Source organism: Aulonocara sp. 'chitande type north' Nkhata Bay, linkage group LG11 (genome assembly GCF_057382095.1).
Source record: "Aulonocara sp. 'chitande type north' Nkhata Bay isolate Kocher_YH1m ecotype deep benthic linkage group LG11, A_spYH_male_GT1.1, whole genome shotgun sequence".
NCBI lineage: Eukaryota > Metazoa > Chordata > Actinopteri > Cichliformes > Cichlidae > Aulonocara > Aulonocara sp. 'chitande type north' Nkhata Bay.
The window spans coordinates 28,634,605-28,654,177 of NC_141354.1; the positions used below are offsets into that span (position 1 = coordinate 28,634,605).

General features: G+C 40.0%; 3 protein-coding genes across 7 annotated transcripts in view; 1 reads left to right on the plus strand and 2 right to left on the minus strand.

The window, feature by feature from the left end:
• The window catches only part of crot (carnitine O-octanoyltransferase), a 15,065-nt gene extending 4,882 nt beyond the window's left edge, over window positions 1-10,183 (minus strand). Inside the window, exons 1-11 of one of the 3 annotated variants that reach the window (XM_086311804.1) lie at window positions 10,016-10,183; window positions 9,081-9,206; window positions 4,674-4,798; window positions 4,384-4,565; window positions 4,161-4,285; window positions 3,939-4,047; window positions 1,326-1,419; window positions 1,081-1,206; window positions 866-967; window positions 652-735; window positions 456-563 (exon numbers count right to left, since the gene is read on the minus strand). In XM_086311804.1, coding sequence (XP_086167930.1) covers window positions 456-563; window positions 652-735; window positions 866-967; window positions 1,081-1,206; window positions 1,326-1,419; window positions 3,939-4,047; window positions 4,161-4,285; window positions 4,384-4,565; window positions 4,674-4,798; window positions 9,081-9,195 — 1,170 coding nt within the window. In that variant the 5' untranslated portion in view covers window positions 9,196-9,206; window positions 10,016-10,183. Of the gene's footprint in view, window positions 1-455; window positions 564-651; window positions 736-865; window positions 968-1,080; window positions 1,207-1,325; window positions 1,420-3,938; window positions 4,048-4,160; window positions 4,286-4,383; window positions 4,566-4,673; window positions 4,799-9,080; window positions 9,207-9,798; window positions 9,938-9,971 lie in introns of those variants that run through there. The other 2 variants (XM_086311805.1, XM_086311807.1) reach the window with 2 other exon arrangements.
• Window positions 10,184-11,409: 1,226 nt separating this feature from the next.
• On the minus strand, window positions 11,410-14,781 carry acbd7 (acyl-CoA binding domain containing 7). Its single transcript, XM_086311808.1, has 4 exons — window positions 14,625-14,781; window positions 13,727-13,844; window positions 13,569-13,631; window positions 11,410-11,829 (listed from the first exon to the last, which is right to left on the minus strand). Exons 1-4 carry the CDS (start codon window positions 14,634-14,636, stop codon window positions 11,756-11,758), a joined length of 267 nt encoding a protein of 88 aa, XP_086167934.1. The 5' UTR covers window positions 14,637-14,781; the 3' UTR covers window positions 11,410-11,755.
• A 754-nt stretch (window positions 14,782-15,535) lies between these two features.
• rpp38 (ribonuclease P/MRP 38 subunit) lies at window positions 15,536-18,268 on the plus strand. 3 transcript variants are annotated; one of them, XM_086311810.1, is made up of 3 exons: window positions 15,603-15,632; window positions 16,212-16,295; window positions 16,373-18,268. In XM_086311810.1, exon 3 carries the CDS (start codon window positions 16,386-16,388, stop codon window positions 17,193-17,195), a length of 810 nt encoding a protein of 269 aa, XP_086167936.1. In that variant the 5' UTR covers window positions 15,603-15,632; window positions 16,212-16,295; window positions 16,373-16,385; the 3' UTR covers window positions 17,196-18,268. The 3 variants fall into 3 exon arrangements, with proteins under 3 accessions (XP_086167935.1, XP_086167937.1, XP_086167936.1); XM_086311809.1 differs by lacking the exon at window positions 16,212-16,295 and having other exon boundaries at window positions 15,536-15,632; window positions 16,373-18,266; XM_086311811.1 differs by lacking the exon at window positions 16,212-16,295 and having other exon boundaries at window positions 15,598-15,724.
• Window positions 18,269-19,573: the final 1,305 nt, after the last annotated feature.

Sequence of the window (19,573 nt, forward strand, 5' to 3'; positions counted from 1 at the left end):
TGATGACTGTTGTTATAACCGTCATCTCCGTGTGGGGTTTTAGGTGTTGAACTTCCTTCATAGTACACTAGTACCTAATAATATTTTATCCATATATAAAGATAAAACATTTTATTATATTCTTACATGACTATATTCTAGATCCTTTTTTTATATTTCATATCTTTAGATTTATATTTATTTATTTTATGTTAGACTCATGTTGTGCAGTCTGATGACGAGTAAAAGCACTGAATTTTTGCTCTGATATAACTTCTGAATGACCTTAAAGTGGCTTTTCTATGCTATTCTATTCTACGAGGTTTCTGTAAATGTGTTTTCACGTCTTTCCTTGACAGAATTATGTGTTTTCCAGCAAGTTCATGGAAACGTGCCTATTTTGCCTATTTCAAGACAGCCTATTCAGTGTCATCAGGGGTTTTCTGAGGTTTCATTTGGGATTAACGATAGCTCACCGACTCGATGTATTGCTTTTTGGCATGACTGATATCGCCAATGACTTTTTCATCCATAGTGAACACCAGCTCCTCGGGGAAGGACACCAGTCTGACTGCATCTGAGCCCTGAAAATCCCAGACATGCATGTGTGTCAGAAAAATGAAAAGAATAGTCAGGAAATGTTTGACACGATGTGCACCGTCAAGTGTTTACCTTCCATTTGCCCTCTGTAGCTTTGAGCTGCTGGTCCAAATACCAGCACATAGACACCAGCACCATAGCATCATACGGCGCATGCTGCGAAACAAGTCGAGTTTTTAAGGTATTAAAACAGCTGATTTTGGTTGGACTGCATGTTTCACTGGCAAATCAATGAGTACAATCATCTTGAACCTCAGCGCAGCTTTGTACGAACAAGCACACTCACATCACTATTGGATCCGAACGTGCCATCTGAGAACACGACTGAGTTGTACGATTTGTCACCCCAGCGGATGGTGGGGTTGCCGGTGAGAGCTTCTGCAGTCATCTGAACTCAAAAGTACAAAATTTGGAAAGAAAATAAATAAACAAGTAAATCAGACACAACTCTTTCTCATGATTTAAATAGCGAGTCATATTTTAGATCTGCGCAGTCCGTACATTTGAGTAGTTCTCTGGGGTAGAGTAGGGTTTCACTTCATCCAGAGAAATGACGAACAAGCTGCTCTGGATGGTCTCTAGGATGGTGTTATTGTGTGGATCGATGCTTATAAGATGCTCTCTGGCCTGCAGTGAAAGTAAACAAAGCGCTAATCATGAGATACGCCACAGTAACATGATACCTTCTTCACAAACTATATTCACTTTTTTTTTTTTTTAAATCCTCCAAACATGAGCGCCCCTACCTTCGCCCAGCGAGTCCTCTCCTCTGAGGTGAGCACAGCCACGCCGTCTCCCTCAGGCTCTGAGTCACAGCGCTCCTTCACATAGCTCAGCTGCCTGAAAAGGTAAACAAACACATGCTGCATCAGCCTTGTTTGCTCTTCACTCTGCAGCTTTAACCAAATTATACAGGACATCTGGAGGAAAATGAATGGATGATTAGGCGATGAGTGTGGACTGCTTCCCATAATGATGAACAAAAATAAAACACTTTAATATGTAAAACAGACAAAATAAATATTTTAGACTTCTGTATGTTTTATGTAACCTGAAAAAAGCCAAACAACACTAAACATAAACAGACTTCAGCCTAAATGAAATGAAATGAACCTCCTGCATACGGGGGATCTTCTTGAAACTGAAGCAGAAAGGAAATGGTATACACCCCTAACTTATCTCAGCAGCGTGTTGCGCTGACCAACGCATCAAGAAAGCTGATTGGTTCATCCAAACAAGCACTAGTCTGCTGCGTGTGACTAAAGGGGCTACGTTTTTCAGCTCGCCTGGTTCTGCTGGAGGTCACAACTGTTGCCAAGTGCTTCCTCAAAGGGCATCAACTGATAGTTGAGACTTATTTCAATATAAAAGCACCTTAAGTCAAACGTTGGTGTGGATTGGTGCTATATAATCAAATGGAAAAAAATTATTATTTTCTTTTTTTGGAACATTTTAAATAGATTCTCTAACTAATATTACTGCTCGCTGTGTGATACTGATCATCCAAGAAGTCTGTGCCTCAGTTTGGGTAAGTCCGATACTAGCCCTTAGCATCCGTACTATAACCTCTGACTCGAAAAACCAAACCAGTGCTAAATTCCAAACCCAGTGGGTGACATCACAATGGTTCTGTCCATGTTTTATATGTTATGCATGTGAAACAGCCCCCTGGTGGACACACTGTACAAGTACACTATGCTGTAAATCTGTAGCATATGAAGAAGGCAAATTGGTAGCATAATTTCAGGTTTCGTGTGCTTTTTTTTTTCCCCCTTACTGCACCTTAAAGCCTTTTCTTACAGTGGTAAAAATAAATAAATAAATAAATAACCTCCAAAAGTTGATTCTGTTCATCTGGACGTAGTGTTTTGTGGGAGAAACATTTTGTCACTCATCCAAGTCACTTCTGGTTTCCCCAATCTTATAAACAGTACATTGGCATAATGACTGAAACCAGTCCACTGAGGGACAATGGGCTGGGAGGTCAGTTCCTTAATCTTAGGTAGCTCAGAGCTACCTCGTCAGGCCAGGACTCGGCAGTCTATTTACACCTACAGGCCAGTGGACACTCTTTCAAGGATGAGGATGTACACATCCTGGACAGGGAGGAACGCTGGTTTTTTGCGCGGAGTCAAGGAGGCCATTTACGTGTAAAGGGAAAGACCATCTCTGAATCGAGGAGGGGACCTAATGGTACATCTTTCGCCATCTTAAAATGCTGTGATTGCAGCCATTCCCCAACTCTCTATGAATGGTACTCATGGCCATTGATCAGTGGTCTTTGATCAGTGGTTGTTGATCAATGGTCATGAGAATTTGCATAATTAAGATTAAGGAACTGACCTCACAGCCCATTGTTCCTCAGTGGTGCTGGTTTCAGTCATTATGCAAATGTACTGTTTATAAGATTTGGGGAAACCTGCAGTCAGCTGAGACTGAAGAAGTCACTTGGATGAGTGACGAAATGTTTCTCCCACAAAACGCTACGTCCAGAAGAACAGAATCAACTTTTGGAGATTTACTTTCCTGGATGATTGAGAATGCATCAAGACGATAAATAAAAAACAGTAGAAATTTTCTGATGATGAGGTGCTTTTCTTTAATAGTTCTACTTGTTTACTTCTACATAAATACAGAGTGTCATAAATACTTCTACTAAAATATTTCATGCATCTTTGCAACTCTCTGTTCCCTCTCTGTAGGAGGGATGCAAAGACAGAAGCAAGCTGATGTGTTATCCAAATGTGACCACAGCCTCCCTGCTCCTCAGCCGAGGCAGAAGAGCTCTTTGGGCTACGTAGTGGAATATTGGTCAACAAGGTTTATAATATTGTTATTATTTTTTATTTTTTAACTCTTTCCTAAAGAAAGAGTTATGTCCTCTTTCTTTTGCTACTGGTTCTGTTGAGGCTTACAAATGCTGGATATGTAAAATATGAGCAAATATTTTGTGCATAAAAATTATTTTTTGGATTCACTAATTCTTAATATGGCTTTTCATTTTGAACCAAACTTGATTTTTCAGATGTTTTACATGTGAATACATAGATCTGACCAATCAGAACACTGTGCTCACAGTTCAAAGCTGAAAGTACACATAGTGCAATAATACTATTTTATCTCAGACACACAGCTAAATGCTGCTCTGGCTCTGAGATAAAATTGCCCCCCTGACATCCTGAAACATCTAAAAACTCAACACTTCTGTTTGTATATACGCTACACAACAAGTATGAATCTGAGACATTCAGAATTGTGTCGCTTTTTGGCTGCACTAACTGTGTAAAGGCCTTCAGTCTGTTTAGTCTGGATACAAGGTTTCTAATTGGGTTTTACTCTCAAGTGCGTTTAATCTTTACCTGAGAATTTCTGGAGGAGTGAGGATTTCTCCATCACAAAGTGCATCAAATGTGAATATCCTCCCCCGGCACATCACTACCAAATGGGAGGGGCACGGACCCTCACGCTCTGTGACACAGCAGAGCATGCATGTTACACAAGGGTGACAGGCAAGCAGAGGAAAAAGGGTCAAAGTGCCGCAGGTAAGTTTGCGGCAAAGATAAGAGCAGAATTTATTCTACCTGTCTTGAAGTAGTTTCGGATGGTGTCTTTCTTCACTCCGGGTACTTTACAGGTGCAGAAGAGCATTCTGAACTGGTCCATGTCCAACGGCGTTTTCCCTGCTTTCTGAGGAGCCAGCCTCTCTCTAAAATAAGCAGTGACGGAAAGATATTTAAATGCAAAAAAGACAGAGCAACACATCCTAAAACACAGCTTTCATACATGCGAGTGTGCTCGTCTTACGTGCGAAGTAGGTTCCAGTACTGCAGTGTGTGCCATGTGATAATACTGGCCCTCTGCAGGTAAGTTCCCTCAGCAGGTGGCCAGCAGTGCTCCAGGTAGGGTGCTGGGCCACCAAAGTTCACATTGAGCTGAGAGGGGATGCGCAACTCCAGATACGCCGTGTCCAACCACCATTCTTCCAGCTGGAGGACAAAGCAAACAAAAACATCAAACAGTCAACTGCATCACACTTGTAACTAAAGAGGAGACGCTAAAGACAAAAACAAGGCTTTTATATCTCAAACACACACCCAGTTCTTCTTTGTCTTGGCTCTCTGGAGGAGTTTCTTGTGCAGCTCCTGGCCAACACCCGCTTGGAATTTCCTCACAGTCTCCTTCGTAGCTTTAAAGTCTTTCTCAGAGGCGAATGGACGAACTGAAGCACAATAAAGTGAAAACATGGAAGATTAGTCCCTCTGTTAAACAAGTGCGCCAGCTTCTGGTCATTTTGTTTTGATGTAGTAACTGCTTTCAAAAACAACAAGTCTGATCGCACCTGTTTATGCAAAGGATTCTTTGTTTTGTTTTGTTTTACTTTACAGCAGAACGAGCAGAAAATATACAAATGAAACAAATGAAATGATGCAGAGACAGAAATGTGCCAACAAAGCTAGAGTGCTTTGTTTTTCATTCACACTTCCGGCACACTAATAATCTTACTGAATGATTTCTTTAGCCTTTGGTACAAAGAAAAAGTCCTATTCAATTTAATTCAACTTTATTTATATAGCGCTAAATCACAACAATCAAATCACTTGGTGACAGCGGGGAGGGAAAAAGAAACAATCATGCTACTCTTTCAATCAATGTTATTAGACAAACTGGTCATGAAAGAGAAACTGAAGACTCATTGTTACTTTCAGACAGTCAGTCTGAAACATTTTAACATTGTTTAAAGCAGGGGTGTCAAACATAAGGCCCGGGGGCCAGAACTGGATGGCTTAGGAAAATGTCAAGGACATAAAACAGAACACACAAAGAACATAAAAGTTTGGACCTTCAACTATATTTTTACAAGTTTTACAGCTTTTCTTACTGATAACGAAATACCCCATGGGCGTTCATGCTATACCAAAGTAATTAAATATTACATTTACAACTTAAATTTAAGCCCAGTCCTGCTGACAGATTTTATTCATTTACTACAGCAGCATTTCTACATAATGTAGAAAAACTAACAGATACTATTGAAATTGCTCTTCTTTGTCTTATATTAAAACATCTCAGCAATTAAATGTGTAGTTAAACTTCTTTACACTGACAGGTCTGACCCACATAAGATCAAAGTGAGCTGTATGTGGCTCGTGATGTAAAATGGTTTGAAGTGTCCATAAACTTTAGGCAGGACCACCCTGAGAAAATAAGGTGAAAAATCATGGTTAGAGTTATCGGCAGAAATGTGAAATTCTGACTGATGTTAAAGGTAAAAGCAGGGCAATAGATTAGATTAGATAGAACTTTATAAACCCCAAAACAAACCCAACCTAAATCCAGCTGTTTGACTGAGTTGTATACGTGCTGACTGCTGGAAAAGCTCAGGCTGATCACATTAAACAGCTGGTTGAGAGAGTAACGAAAACAAAATGTGGCCGCTTTGTAGAATTTCCACTTCTATTAGTGGAAGTCCTTCTAATCCTCCTCACAACCAGTGTAGAGATGGAAACCAAAGACAGCAAAGCGAGCTCTGTGTAGTGATCGAAAGAATGAGATTGCACATACAAGAGGTGGAAATGAGCTTTTTCTGAAGGGTGGCTTGCCTCTAACTTTGAGTCAGCGTGAGGAGTTCAGTCATGAGGAGCTCAGAGTACTAGTGTAATTTTAGTATCGATTCAATATCAAGTGATCCATAATTAATAAGCTATAATTATCCCACAAAGGCAGCTTATTTTGTGGAGTGCAGCATGTCATGATTTATGAGATGAATCAACATCAATTTGCAATTCTGGACACATTTTAATAACCAGTAAATCAGTGATTTTTACTTTCCACAACAACATGGTAATGCACAACAATCATGCCATCATCGACCTGTTACCAGTACCAGCGTTGGTATCGATACTATCAATATTTGGATCGACGCAGGACAACAGAATTATCTCCACTGAACACACCAACATAATCATTACTTTGCTGGATAGAAAAAGAAGGAGAAATCTCCAAAACAGCAAGTCAGTGGGTGACATTTTTCTTTTAGGTGTGGGTGAAAGTGGCCAATCATTAGAAACTGCAAAAAGAGATCAAATTATTAAGGTGGCCTGCCTATAATCCTGTTTTTAAGCCACCATTACAAGACATAAGATGCAGACAGTGGGTTTACTGCAGTATTACATCTATATCTTGAATTGCCAAGGGGTGGCATTTGTGTGGTTTTAAGGAGATGTGTCAGAAACATAAGTAGGCTAAACATGATTTTTTACAGATATTTGAAGCTTTGTGATTTACTTTTCCAAAAAAATTAAAGGTCTGTGTCCAAATGAAGTCCCTAATGTTATCCAGATATTCATGGATGCTTATAACTTAGGGAATAGAAATGGTCTAGTAAGTCGGCTGTACCGTAGTACTGTAACAATGAATAAGGACGAAACAAACTATGCTAAACAGCGCAGAGTAAAGGGACTGAACATTGTTATTACTGAAGAGGAATGGCTCCACACTTGGAAAACATCTTCTTCCACCAGCTCTCACATCTGGAGGGACTTTTGTTGGAAAAACCAGACCCACTTCTTTATCACTCCCAAGCAGAAGTCAAAACAGATAGGGACTCGACTGCTGCTCCAGTCAACTGAGGTATCTGACCAGCATACCTCCTGCGACTCCTTGGTGAAGTGTTTTGTAAATGTCCCACTAAAAGGGAGACCCAAGGGACGATCCAGGACATGCTGGACAGATTATGTATCTGAGTTGGCTTGGGAACATCCAAATGAGCTGGAGAAGGTGTCAAGGGAGAGGGGAGGTCTGTCTGCCTCTCTGCTTAGATTGCGCCCCCCGTAACCCAGATACAGAACATGGAAAATGGTTGGGTGGATGGATGGATACAGAAAATAAATATAAATATATATATATATATATATATATAAATATATATATATATATATATATATATATATAAATATATATATATATATATATATATATATATATATATATATATATATATATATATATATATATATATATATATATATATATATATATATATATATATGTGTATGTGTGTGTGTGTTTGTTTATAGGTGTTTCTAATGGTTTGACTGAGTGCATATAAACTTGTTCTAAAACATTCACACATATATCTGATAACACCTGCATGATTCCTGCTACAGTTAAATCCTTAAGCTTTTAGAAAATGACACAATTCTGCACACCACAAGAGTGGATTTCAAATTAAACAATGAAGATGTAACAGCTTCAGCTTTGATTCAGCAGGTTTCACAGACATTTTGCCATAACTGTTTAGCATTTACAGCCATTGTCAGAGGCTCAGGGGTGCACAAATTAAAAGTTTAATTTAAGTTTAATGAGTGTATGAAACCAACAGTTTGACTATAAATTATGCTGGAATGCTCACATAAATGAGCTAAAAACAAACTATTGCAAAAATGTATAAAACAAGACATTTTAAATAAGAAAATTAACACACATGCTATATTGATCCTAATAGGTATCAGAATCAGAATCAGAATACTTTATTGATCCCTGGAGGAAATTATTTTTTGTTACAGTGCTCCATTATAAACCAACATTAAGACAAGACAGACAATACGCTAACTAAGAATAGTACAATATATACATATATATATATACATACATACATACATAAGTCACTCATAAATAAATAGCTGGAAAAGAAACATGTGTAGTTGTAGCAGTAACCAGTGTGTTAAGTGGATGCGTTGTACAGGGAGATGGCCACAGGCAGGAAAGATTTCCTGTGTCGTTCAGTGGTGCTATATAAATATATGATCTACTGTGTGGAGGTTTGCACAAACGTATACACAACCAACGCTAATCCAGTTTACATACTATAGAAGAGTTATAAATTGATTATTAAGAAGAAACCAGCAGAATATTCATAAAACTCGATGCCTTAAAATTAGTAAGTGGATCTCAGCACTGCAACAACATGCTTTACAAACTTTATTTACATGTTTGTTTGTTTTTAATTGGGGCAGGAAAAAAATGAGAAAACTAACTTCAAAAAAGATTTTTCACTATGTAAATAAAAAATGCTCAAAAATCAGGCAGTAAACAAATATAAAACTGGGGTACAGTATGACTGTTTTTGTTCTAGTTCAGTCCTAATATTGCATCATCTTTGGTGTTTGTTTTGGTGAAACGAAATGTAAAAAGCATAGGTGTAATTAAGCTTCAGCCTACACCTTTTGGTTAATAATTTGTGTTCTTCCCATTGAATTAAATCCAATTGTGAGCATTTATTTATTTATTTAACATCTTATTTTATGTTGTTTTAAAAAAGAAACCGTGTGTCTAGAATCACAGACCAGAATCACTAACGCTGGTTAATAGAAAACCACAGACTGCACCAATGACACAGACAAGTTTCAAACAGATACGACATATGGACAACTGAAAGGTCACATGACAAATATTTACAAAAGCCTGGAAACTGACTAACTTGATGACAGCAGACATCCTACCTGCATCCAGGTACTTAGAAAGGCTGCTCTGCAGTGAGGGTACAGGCAGGGGCGGCAGACTGTTTTGGTACTGAAAGGTTTGCTCCGGCAGAGACTGAGACAGCTGATTTGCCATTTCCTTTCCCCCTGTCACAAAAGAAACATTACAGTGATATGAAGCAGAGCCTTTCCACGCTTTATATCACTGATATACCAGGGTGGGGGTACTTATATAATAGACAAACCTTGATAACACTAATTATTCTTTGTTTTTTGCGGATACATTTAAAAGCAGTTATATATTTGTTTTAATACTGAAAAATAACAGCACTATAAACCATTTGAAGACCCTGTGATTATGACTGGTTTTGCTTTGAACACATGAAGCTTTTGTGGTTTATGACATTTAAAAAAAAAATCATTGTAAAACATTTAAACTGTGCATTTCATAGCATTTTACCTTCAACAACCACCTTATCTAGTACTTAAAGCAGCAACATCTGGATAATAAGCTAACAATGCTGAAAGCGCATTCATAATTACTTCCAGTTAAAACACTCATATTATTTATTGCCTTGGGTAACAGATTTAAAACAACAGTAAGGCTTGCACTGTGTAAGTCTCAAACATGAGCAGTTGCATACTGTGTCACAGTGACAGCTTTGACATGTTTCTGAACAAAACTCGGCAAATCCTGAGCTCAGCTATCAGCACCACATTAAAACTATTAAACTCCTACCTCTCCGTGCTCGGGCAGAGACCTGTTAGTGCAAACGACCAAACTGTTTACAATAAACACTTATTAACCGGGTAACACTGAGCTGATAAGGTGCACTCGCTCGTCTCGCCCCTGTCGGCGTTAATGTCGAGTGCAAACGCAAACAATAGTTGAGGAGCAGCTCGTTAGCTTACTTTAACTGCACTGTAAAGCTGGACTGTTAGCTCCCGTTGCTCACCTTCCGCGGGCTCTGGAGGCTTTCAGCGCAAATGTTGTGAACGTGCGGGTTTGGTTTCTTATATAAGCCGGTGTAGCAGCCGTTCAGTTGTTGTGCTGGACTGCAGCTGTAGCCCTTCACCTTTACCCCACTAAACCATAGACTCAAGCCAGCCCGGAACAGCTCACTGCGCATGCGCGGGCAATTGCCCTGGCTTGAATTACTTATGAGTGAAATAATAAAGAGGCTTTGAAGGGTGAGGTCAGGCAGGCAGTGTGTGGCAACAACCTAAAACTTTGGAAAGATTAGGCCTGAAAAATACATGAAACCACACCTTTCAGCGGATACTTTATTAGATACACCTGTTTATCTAATCAGCCAATCACACTGCACCTCAAAGCATTTAAGGGACGTTGACGTGAACAAAAGGAGCTGCTGGAGTTCAAAGCGAGCATCAGAATGAGGGGGAAAGGTGATTTAAGCGATTTTGAATGTGGTGTGGTTGTTGATCCCAGATGGGCTGGTCTCAGTGTTTCAGGAAATGCAGATCTACTGGGATTTTCCGACACAGCCATCTCTACTGTAACTGCAATAACAACTGTATGCAGAAGAGCATCTCCAAATGCAGATGAGCTTCAGCTGCAGAACACCAAACGAGATGCCGCTCCTGTCAGCTATAAACAAGAAACTGAGGAAACTATAGTTTATAGTCTGCACAGGCTCTCCAAAATTAGACAACAGATGATTGGAAAAACATTGGCTGGTCTAATGAAACAACATGAAAGCATGGATCAACAGGATAATGGACTGTGTCACAAAACTAAAATAATCTTAAGCTGGTTTCTTGAACGTGACAATGAGTTCACTGTACTCAAACGGCCTCCACAGTCAGCAGGTCTTAACACAAGAGAGCACCTTTGGGATGTGGTACAGTGGGAGATTTGCATCATGGAAATCTGCAGCAACTGTGTGATGTTGACTTATTTTAAAACATTTCCAGAAAATTGTTGAATCTATGCCATGAAGATGCCGGCAGCTGTCAGGACACCAGCAAAACAAAAACTAGAAAGAAACCAGTAAGGAGGATGAGGAGAGAGCAACCGTCTGTGTCCACCAGCTTGAACTTTGAGGGTTGTGGTGTTGCCTCTCCAGTGCACCTGTTGTCCACTTAGGTTGGCACCAAAGCAGGTGTTGCAGGTGTAGTTCCAGCTAAGACAACTCTTTTAAGTATGAATAACTGTATGTCAATCAAAACTTCCTGTAATCGTTTGCACAGACCATAGTCGGGCCTCTTCATGAATAAAACCTAAAATCCTTTCTCTGTGTAAAGATTTTATGCAGGTTGTTTTAAACTGAAACTGAAGGCAAAAAAAAATCAACCTCTCAATAAAAACAAGCACAAATGAAAGAAAGGAAACAGTGCAGAAAAAGGTTTAATCTTCAAAACGTGTTTGTTCACATTTGCCAACATTTAAATTGTCCTGTTTTGATTCAAGCTGCAAATCTAAGTCCAGTATGCAGTACATATAGAAAGATTAATATGTTAAAGACTGCATAGATATCGTTAAAATGCATAAATCAATTGAGCTATGTAATTCAAAAAATCAAGGATAGAAAGACATTTTTTTAAAATCACATTATTTTGCAGAATTATGGCCTCTGGAAGCAAAGCTGCTCTTTTAAGTAAAGAGCAGCTTTGTTTTAGTAGTCTGAATTAGTAGTCTGTTTTCATCGCTGCTGCCTCTTCACTTCATGGACGTCTCACAGCCCGTACTTGCTGATGACTTCTTTAGCCTTTGTGACATAGGCCGACATGGCGTCATCCTTGGACATTCCTGAAAGAGTTCAAATTACGAGTGATTTGGACTTAAATAATAATGTCTTAAAGGAGTTTTCTCCTATTTGTATACATGCTTACATAGCCTTTCTCCCATATAGCACTGAAAAGTTGGTTAAACTATGGGAGAGATTCTCATGATGAAGATGCTTAGATAAGATCAGGTCTGTTTATTGGTAATAAATCTAAAAAAACCCTAAAAAGCTTCCTTTTATGAGCTCAACAGGTTCTGATGGCGACCGTGGCTCAGGGGGTTGGGAAGCGTATCTGTCCTGGTCGTTGTGTCCTTGGGCAAGACACTTTACCCTACTTGCCTACTGGTGTTGGCCAGAGGGGCTGATGGCGCGATATGGCAGCCTGGCTTCTGTCAGTCTGCCCCAGGGCCGCTGTGGCTACACCTGTAGCTGCCTCCACCAGTGTGTGAATGTGAGAGTGAATGAATAGTGGCATTGTAAAGCGCTTTGGGTGCCTTGAAAAGCGCTATATAAATCCAATCCATTATTATTATTATGATAAATCACCACCATGGAAGCTGGCATCTGGGTTGTGTTTTTGTTACGGTAATGTGTAAGTAAAGATATAAAACTTTAAAAAACTGGATTTTTAAAAATCTGTGTGTATATGCGTGCAGTGTTTTTGGGATCATTATCATGCTGCCAGATTATAAACTGTGTCATGAATACTTCTGTTAAAAAACTGTGTTATCTTTGGCTTTTTTCATAGCTTCAGCAAAAGACATGTGAACAAATGATGCGTTTGTGCAACAGGCTGCTAGTAACAAAGGGCCTAAAGATAAAGATTAAAAATGGTACTTTGATCAGTTGTCTCTCGATCGTTTCTCGAGTTAGGTAACTTTTTATTCCTTGAATGATTCAGTGCTAAATTGCTTAACAAATAAAACAGTTCCTCTGAAAATGGTCAGGTACAAGGACTGGACTGAAAATGAGTTAAAGGAGCAAACAATGTCCAAAGGCAAACTTTGAAAGACCTTCAGAAAGCCTGGAGAGCTATTGCTCAAGATCATTTACATGGTCTGAGTCATTGGAAGAAAAATACAAAGAAATGACTTGCAGAAACAGCTCGTGTGCAGCTAAATCATGTTAACCTGCAAATGCCTTAACTCAACATTTTTTTAGGGTAATTTTACTTTAAAAAATACATTTTTAAAAAATCAATGAATAAGTGAGTAAAATTAAAACGTTCGTGTGATGTTGGATGAAACTAAGTGGTGAAAATATTTGGATGTTTTGACAATGACTAACTTCTAATTTCCTAAAAGTTACCTCCTGTGAGTCTTAGTTGACACTGAACACACCTCATTTGGAGCAGATTCCTCCATGTTTGCAGAGGAGCAAAACTCAGTTGAACTCATGCTCTATAAACATGTTTTACAAAATTCATTCTCATGACTTACACGTGTGGACTCAGCAGGTTTTGAGTACTAAATAGACAGGCAACAAGGAGGTGGAGCCCCTCCAGTCTGCATGCGTCCTTGCATCCAGTGGAGTGTAAATGTGTGTGTGTGGCTCGTAGTGTAAAAGAACCAATTCCTTTACCTTATTTTGTACAGACAAATACCAAAAACTGTTCCAGCTGCAAACTTGGCAAAAAATATCTGTCTCATATATCCTTGTATGATCTATAACCTGCTAATGAATCACTTTCCCAGCACCTTCAGTTAAAGTGTTTAGTTCTCGTGGACAAATGTAACAATCACAAGCTTTCCTAACTCGTTACCTTTCCTCGACTCCCAGGCGTCCCACTTGGCCTTTCCTTTTAGGTCCAGCATTCCCGGTCTCTCTACAGTTGTGAAAGCACACAGAGAGAAGGAAAAAAAATCTGAACTTAATGAACTCTTTATGGGAGTGATTCAGTTTCTCTGTAGCGGTTCCTACCAGTGTTAATGTCTCCAACAACCGCCTGTTTATAAAGGCCATACAGGAACAGCAGCTCCTCGTCTGTGGGCTTGGCCTTCACCTTCTTCACATCCTCTGCTGCCTTGTCAAATTCTGCCTGCAGGTGACATGAACACTCTTTATGTTTGCCATTAATTATTCAGAAAACATAAGCAGTGTGTCTGCGATGGGAAAACACTGGACTGGAGGCTTTCTTCTCTTTGCAATAAAGTCCAGCAGGAATGTAAAGTAATTACATCGAATACGAGAGTGTGCATATTAATGAGTTACAAGCACTGAATAAGAAATGTGAGTGTGGTATTCTAGGCACGGGGCAGTCCTGGGAAACTGATTGTTGCACAAGCTGGAGATAAACAATGGGCTTTTATATGAGACCAGAGCCTGTGTGCCTACTCAAATAATCTGCTTTTCAAAGGATCTGGGACACAGCAGAACTGATAATTATAGACCACAGGAACCATTTTTAATATGCGCAAAGACCTAAATACCTTTTAACTCTTTACTGAGGTGCGGCTGAAATATATAATGATCCAGCTCTGAATGCTGACCATTGGTCAAAAAGCGGATGTTTGCATATAGATCCAGTTTACCTCCGCATGTTCTCATAGAGACAAACTCTGAATCTAGTGAATTTTCATCATGTTTTCATATTTTCTGCTTCTAAGCAGCACATCTTTAAATTCTAAGAGCAGCATCAGGACCACTGAGCCGAGAGCATTAACGCGTTTAGGCACGACTTTCCTTCATCCACGCCGTCAAAGATGGATGACTTCATACGGCCAGAAGATGGCATGCGCTGTTCGGTTCATCGCGATAATGTAGCATCTAATAAATAATAATAACAATAATAAAAGAGCAAAGAAACGCAGGATTTTACCTGGAGGGTCATCTTGGTAAAGGTAAAGGTTGGGAGCGCAGATGAATGTCCTGCTCTGAAGGGTTTTAAGCAGCAGTAATTGCAGCACAGCTGATCGATGCACTATTGAGAGCCAAGCAGAGGCTTGCAGGGGGAGGGAGCAGACAGCTGCGGAGGTGCTGATTGGCTGCCTGTCACCCTCACTCACAGCGACACGCACACGCACACAGACTTTAATAAAGTGGGGCGATATGGTGGACTATGGCACCTAGTCCACTGACTACGTCGATTTTATGACGTGTCATTTGCAACAGTGTAATAAATTTAGGGAGATATAATCATATCAGTTCAGCAGGATTAATACAACCTCTACCACAATATGCTTCCTACACAGAACTCCATGTAAAAATATTTTTTTTTAAAATCTGCCCAAAATTTCATTACATGTGAATGTGTATTATTATTATTTGATTTGATTTTTTTGTTCCACAAGTACAATGTGAAATGTTTCAATTATTGGAGTCTGCTCAAATGAAATTTACTTGGTTCGTGCACATTCAGTTTATACGAAACACATTTCCCTTAACGATGAAGTATTTGAATAAATAAACCTTTTTATTTTATATGTTTCATTTTATTCATATTATTGCTTGGTGTAAAAAATCACTTTTGAGTGCATTTAAACCAATTGATTAATTGGTTTAGAAAAGCCTACTTTCTATTTCCTGTGCTCGTGCACTTTTACTCCAGCGGATTCATGAAGGAGACTTCATGCACTTTTCCCTACATCAAACACTACAGTGTCAGATAACAGTGTTCGCCGCCTCTTAAACTCCACCTTCACTGCCTTCGCTGACTCTTTGATGATTTGACTGTCGTGTCGCCCTTTCGCCGCTGTACGGCGCTGTGGGGCTTTTTAAATAAAGTTATTTAAATTGAAACAAAATGGCAGCGCCCTGTGTGTCTCATGCAGCTGTGCTGAAGCTGTAAAGAAGACGAGGAGAAATGCGTTACCTGCTTTAACTACAGGTAACGGCGGCTGTGTTTGTTTTTAACACTCGCAGAAGCGAAAAGTTTTTTATTAGAGCCGAAGAAGATCCGAAATTTAACGACATTTCCATGTGGGTTAAAGAAATGCGAAATAAAAACGTTACTAACCGTATTAGTGTATAATGGCGTTGTTTGTTTGTTTAGTCTGACTTATGGATAAAAAAAATTAACAAATGTGCTCTTGTTTTTTCTATTTTATTCACTCATCTTAAAATGTACTTTATTCCTCTTAGTCGTGTTTACTCTTTACTGCTTTTACTTTTTTACCTTTTAAACAAACAAGAAAATAAAAAAGATTTCGGTATGCGTTTTTTATATGTGAGTAAGCTGTTTAACTCATCTTTGGCATTTCTGTGCTTTAATTTAACATCAATAATTATTTACATTTACTGGCCAGTTCATACATCTTCCTTGTGCTGGGTTGGACCCCCATTTGCCTTAAGAACTGCTTTATTTCTTCATGAAAGATTCTTGGGGGATCAACATGTGACCCATGTTGACATGACAGCATTACATTTGTGGCTGCACATACACGATGTGACTCTCCTGTTCCACCAGATCATAAAGGTGCTCTCTCTGAGATCTGGTGATTGTGGAGGTTAAGTACAAGGAACTCATCTGATTGCCTTCATTACCAGTCAGGTGAACGGGTGTACTTAATAAAGTATCCAGTGATTGGTTGCCAGACTCTAAAGCAGTTTTTCTCTCTTTTGTTACAGTGTCGGTTGTTTTATGCTCCAAACAGTCATGGCAGCTCCCGGAAAGCCGACTAAAAAGGAAATCAAAAAGCAGACTCCAGCCAAGACCTCCTTCACTTCACCCTTTGCCTCAAAATGGAGCCCGCTCCCCCAAGAGGACATGCACTTCATCCTGAAAACTCTGAAGGATAAGTTGATCTCAATGGGTCTGGAGAAAAAAGAAGTGAAAGTGTTTCGCCCATGGAGGAAAAAGAAAGGCAAAAAACCTGATGTCGCACCACAACCTGTTCCCCAGGTGAGCGATTCCTCCAAAAACGGCTGGACAGATGTGGCAGCCAGACGGCAGCTGGCCATCGGCATCAACGAGGTGACCAAGGCTCTGGAGAGAAACGAACTCAGACTGCTGCTCGTGTGCAAGTCTGTCAAACCGAAACACATGACTAATCACCTGATCGCTCTGAGCACCACCAGAGGAGTGCCGGCCTGCCAGGTGCCTCGCCTGAGCCAGAGTGTGTCGGAGCCGCTGGGGCTGAAAAGCGTGCTCGCCCTCGGGTTCAGACGGTGCTCCTCTAGTGATGATGGGGTGTTTACCGACACTGTCGATGCCATTAAGCCCAGAGTGCCTACATTGGACATGGCATGGCTGCAAGGTGCTAAGCCTGAAGAACCTGTTGCCATGGAGGAGGAGGAAGGTGGTGAAAGAAGGGGACAAAAAAGGAAACTGGAAAGTGAATCTGAGGAGGTGTCAGAGTCTCCCTCCTGCACTCTGCAGCCGCTCCAGGTGAAGAGAATCGTTGCTAACCCTGCAAAGAAAAAGAGAGGGAAGCCGAAGAAAAAGCTGTAAAGTGAAAGAGAAACTTTAAAGACTGTTTAGCTCAGGAGTTTCCAGTGTTGTTTATTTTTTGGTTTTTGAACAGTGCTTGCAGCCTCAGTCTGGACATTACTTATGTGAATAGTTTATATAAAGAATTTCTGGAAGCGTAAAGAGAAAAAAAAGGTTTATGGGAACAAGGTTTAGACTTTTCTGCCAAGTATTTTTTATCTGGGGAACCCTCAGACCTTCAGGTTTGCATTCATTGTTTCAGCAGATTAGTAGCATTGCATTTGGTTTCATGCATATTTATACAATTGAATATGGTCTGACTGAAGTTTGAATTTCAATTTGTCCACAATTAAAGCTGGTCTGCACACATTGTTTTTTATAAAGGCAATTAAGTTTTTCCTGGTATTTTGATAGTGCTGTTTGTTTTAAATGGAGCTTGTAATATTTGACCCTCAAATGAAATATATTTCCTCTATATCATAGAGAGGGCTGCCTTTACACCACCACCATCTTGGAGCTGTTCTGCTGGATTACTCGGGTACTAAGTAGAAAGTAGTAGTACATTCATGTTGAAATGTAAGCAGAAGTTTTAGACCTAATAGGCAAAAATGAGCCAACTTAACTTCCACACAAGGTGCACCTTATCTGATAGAATAGGAAGCATCAATTACATAGTAGCTATTCCCATAATTAAGACATCAACTATGAGTGTTCACAAAATGTCCTTACCCATTTTTCATGCGTGCCATGTTGTCTGCACAGCCGACAGTTCAATAAACCCTGTGTTGATTACAGATTGTGGTTATGTCCTGAAACAAATGGCAGTTGCATTAGATAACTACAGAGCACTTTATGAGCCAACCTGCTTCTTTAATGAGAATTATGGCTCATTAAAGAAGCAGAAGCTCATCAGTGTTCACTGACAGTATTCTCATTAAAGGTATTGCATGACTCAGTGTCTTTCGAACCTCTATGTCCTGTGGATGTCAAATGATATAAATGGTCTAAACATACAACGTATGTTGGCGGCGACGTGGATGATGTGGATGTGCCCGCCCACTGCTGCGGCGGCTAAAGAGACACGACATACAAAAGCAACATGGACACATGGGAGACGAGAAACAGAACCATGAATACTATTAAATCAAAGGACACAAATTAAACCAGATTCACACAGTCCAAAAGATAAACCCTGGATCACTTGACCAAGGGCCATGACACTATCACACAAAATTTAAAGCTGTTCTTTTAAGTAAATAAACGAAGCAGTAGGGAAATTTAATATTTGGTTTTTTTTATTTTTGATTTGCAGCTAAATACACCTTTTTGTTGTTTTTTTTAATATTTGCAGCTTTTTGTGCTCCCTATCAAGTGAACCCCTCACCTGAAATAATTAAATAAAATGACATTTTAAAGTATAAACCCCAACAATCAAATGATCCCCTATGAACAAGCACTGGGCAACGGTGGCCAGGAAAAACTCCCTTTCACAGGAAGAAACCTGAGGCAGAACCAGGTTCAAGAAGGGGCAGTCATCTGCCGCGACTGGTTGGGGGGTGAGGGGCAAAATAAAACTTAAAGGAGAGCACTGCATAGTTATCGGAGGTTGGTGTAGTTGGTGGACCGTGGTTGGAAAGCAGGGGAGGTGGACGCACCTGAGCGCCAATCTGCAATCATGCCTTGCTGGTTTAAAGGCTGAACTAGGTCCTGCTGTGTTGTTGTTGTTACTGTGTGTGGCTGTGAGCTGCAAAGCTGCAGCCATCTGTAGTGGTAAACCTGTAGTAATAAAAGTAGATGATGAAAAACACGAGTATATGGTCAGGTCTGTCGTGCGTCTTTCACAAGATTATAAACAGGGGTGCACATAAGTGGTCCGCAGGTGCGCATCAGTTATAAGCACAATGCCACAGGGAGCAGCTGGGTCATTCACGTCAGGTGGACATCTTTGAGAAGACCCAGAAAGCTGCAGGAACAATAAGGGCCGCTGTGGCAAGACCTAAACCTACTTTAAGTAGGCATTTGGCACCACGATGCCACATACCAGTACCCTGAACCTCATCCTGAGGTGGTTGAGCAACAGGAGTCTCAAGTCCCTCAGGTTCAGCAGCATTTTTGGTTTTTGAAAACTGTAATTCTTCCACTTGACACTGAATAGTTTTCAAAGCTTTCTCGAGATCTGCATTCCGTTTCTTTAGTTCATTTCTCTCGCTTTCAGCCTTGGACAGCTGAACAACAATGGTGTTGTTCTGTTCAAGGAGAAACTCTTGCGTTTCCTCAAGTTCATGCACATTTTGCTCAAGTGCTCCAATCTGCAGTGTTATCTTTACGGGCACCCCCTCTATCTCGCTTATGCGAATTTTCTTTTTGGGCTCCATGCCCTGGACTATTCCTCTCTCCCC

Excerpts from the sequence above, each read along its gene's own strand:
- acbd7 (XM_086311808.1), bottom strand. Across the intron at positions 13,632-13,726 it reads TGTTGGAGACATTAACACTG|AGAGACCGGGAATGCTGGAC; the intron begins GTAGGAACCGCT and ends TCACAACTGTAG. Across the intron at positions 11,830-13,568 it reads CGCCTGGGAGTCGAGGAAAG|GAATGTCCAAGGATGACGCC; the intron begins GTAACGAGTTAG and ends GAACTCTTTCAG.
- rpp38 (XM_086311809.1), top strand. The coding sequence starts at position 16,386 with ATGCTCCAAACAGTCATGGCAGCTCCCGGAAAGCCGACTAAAAAGGAA.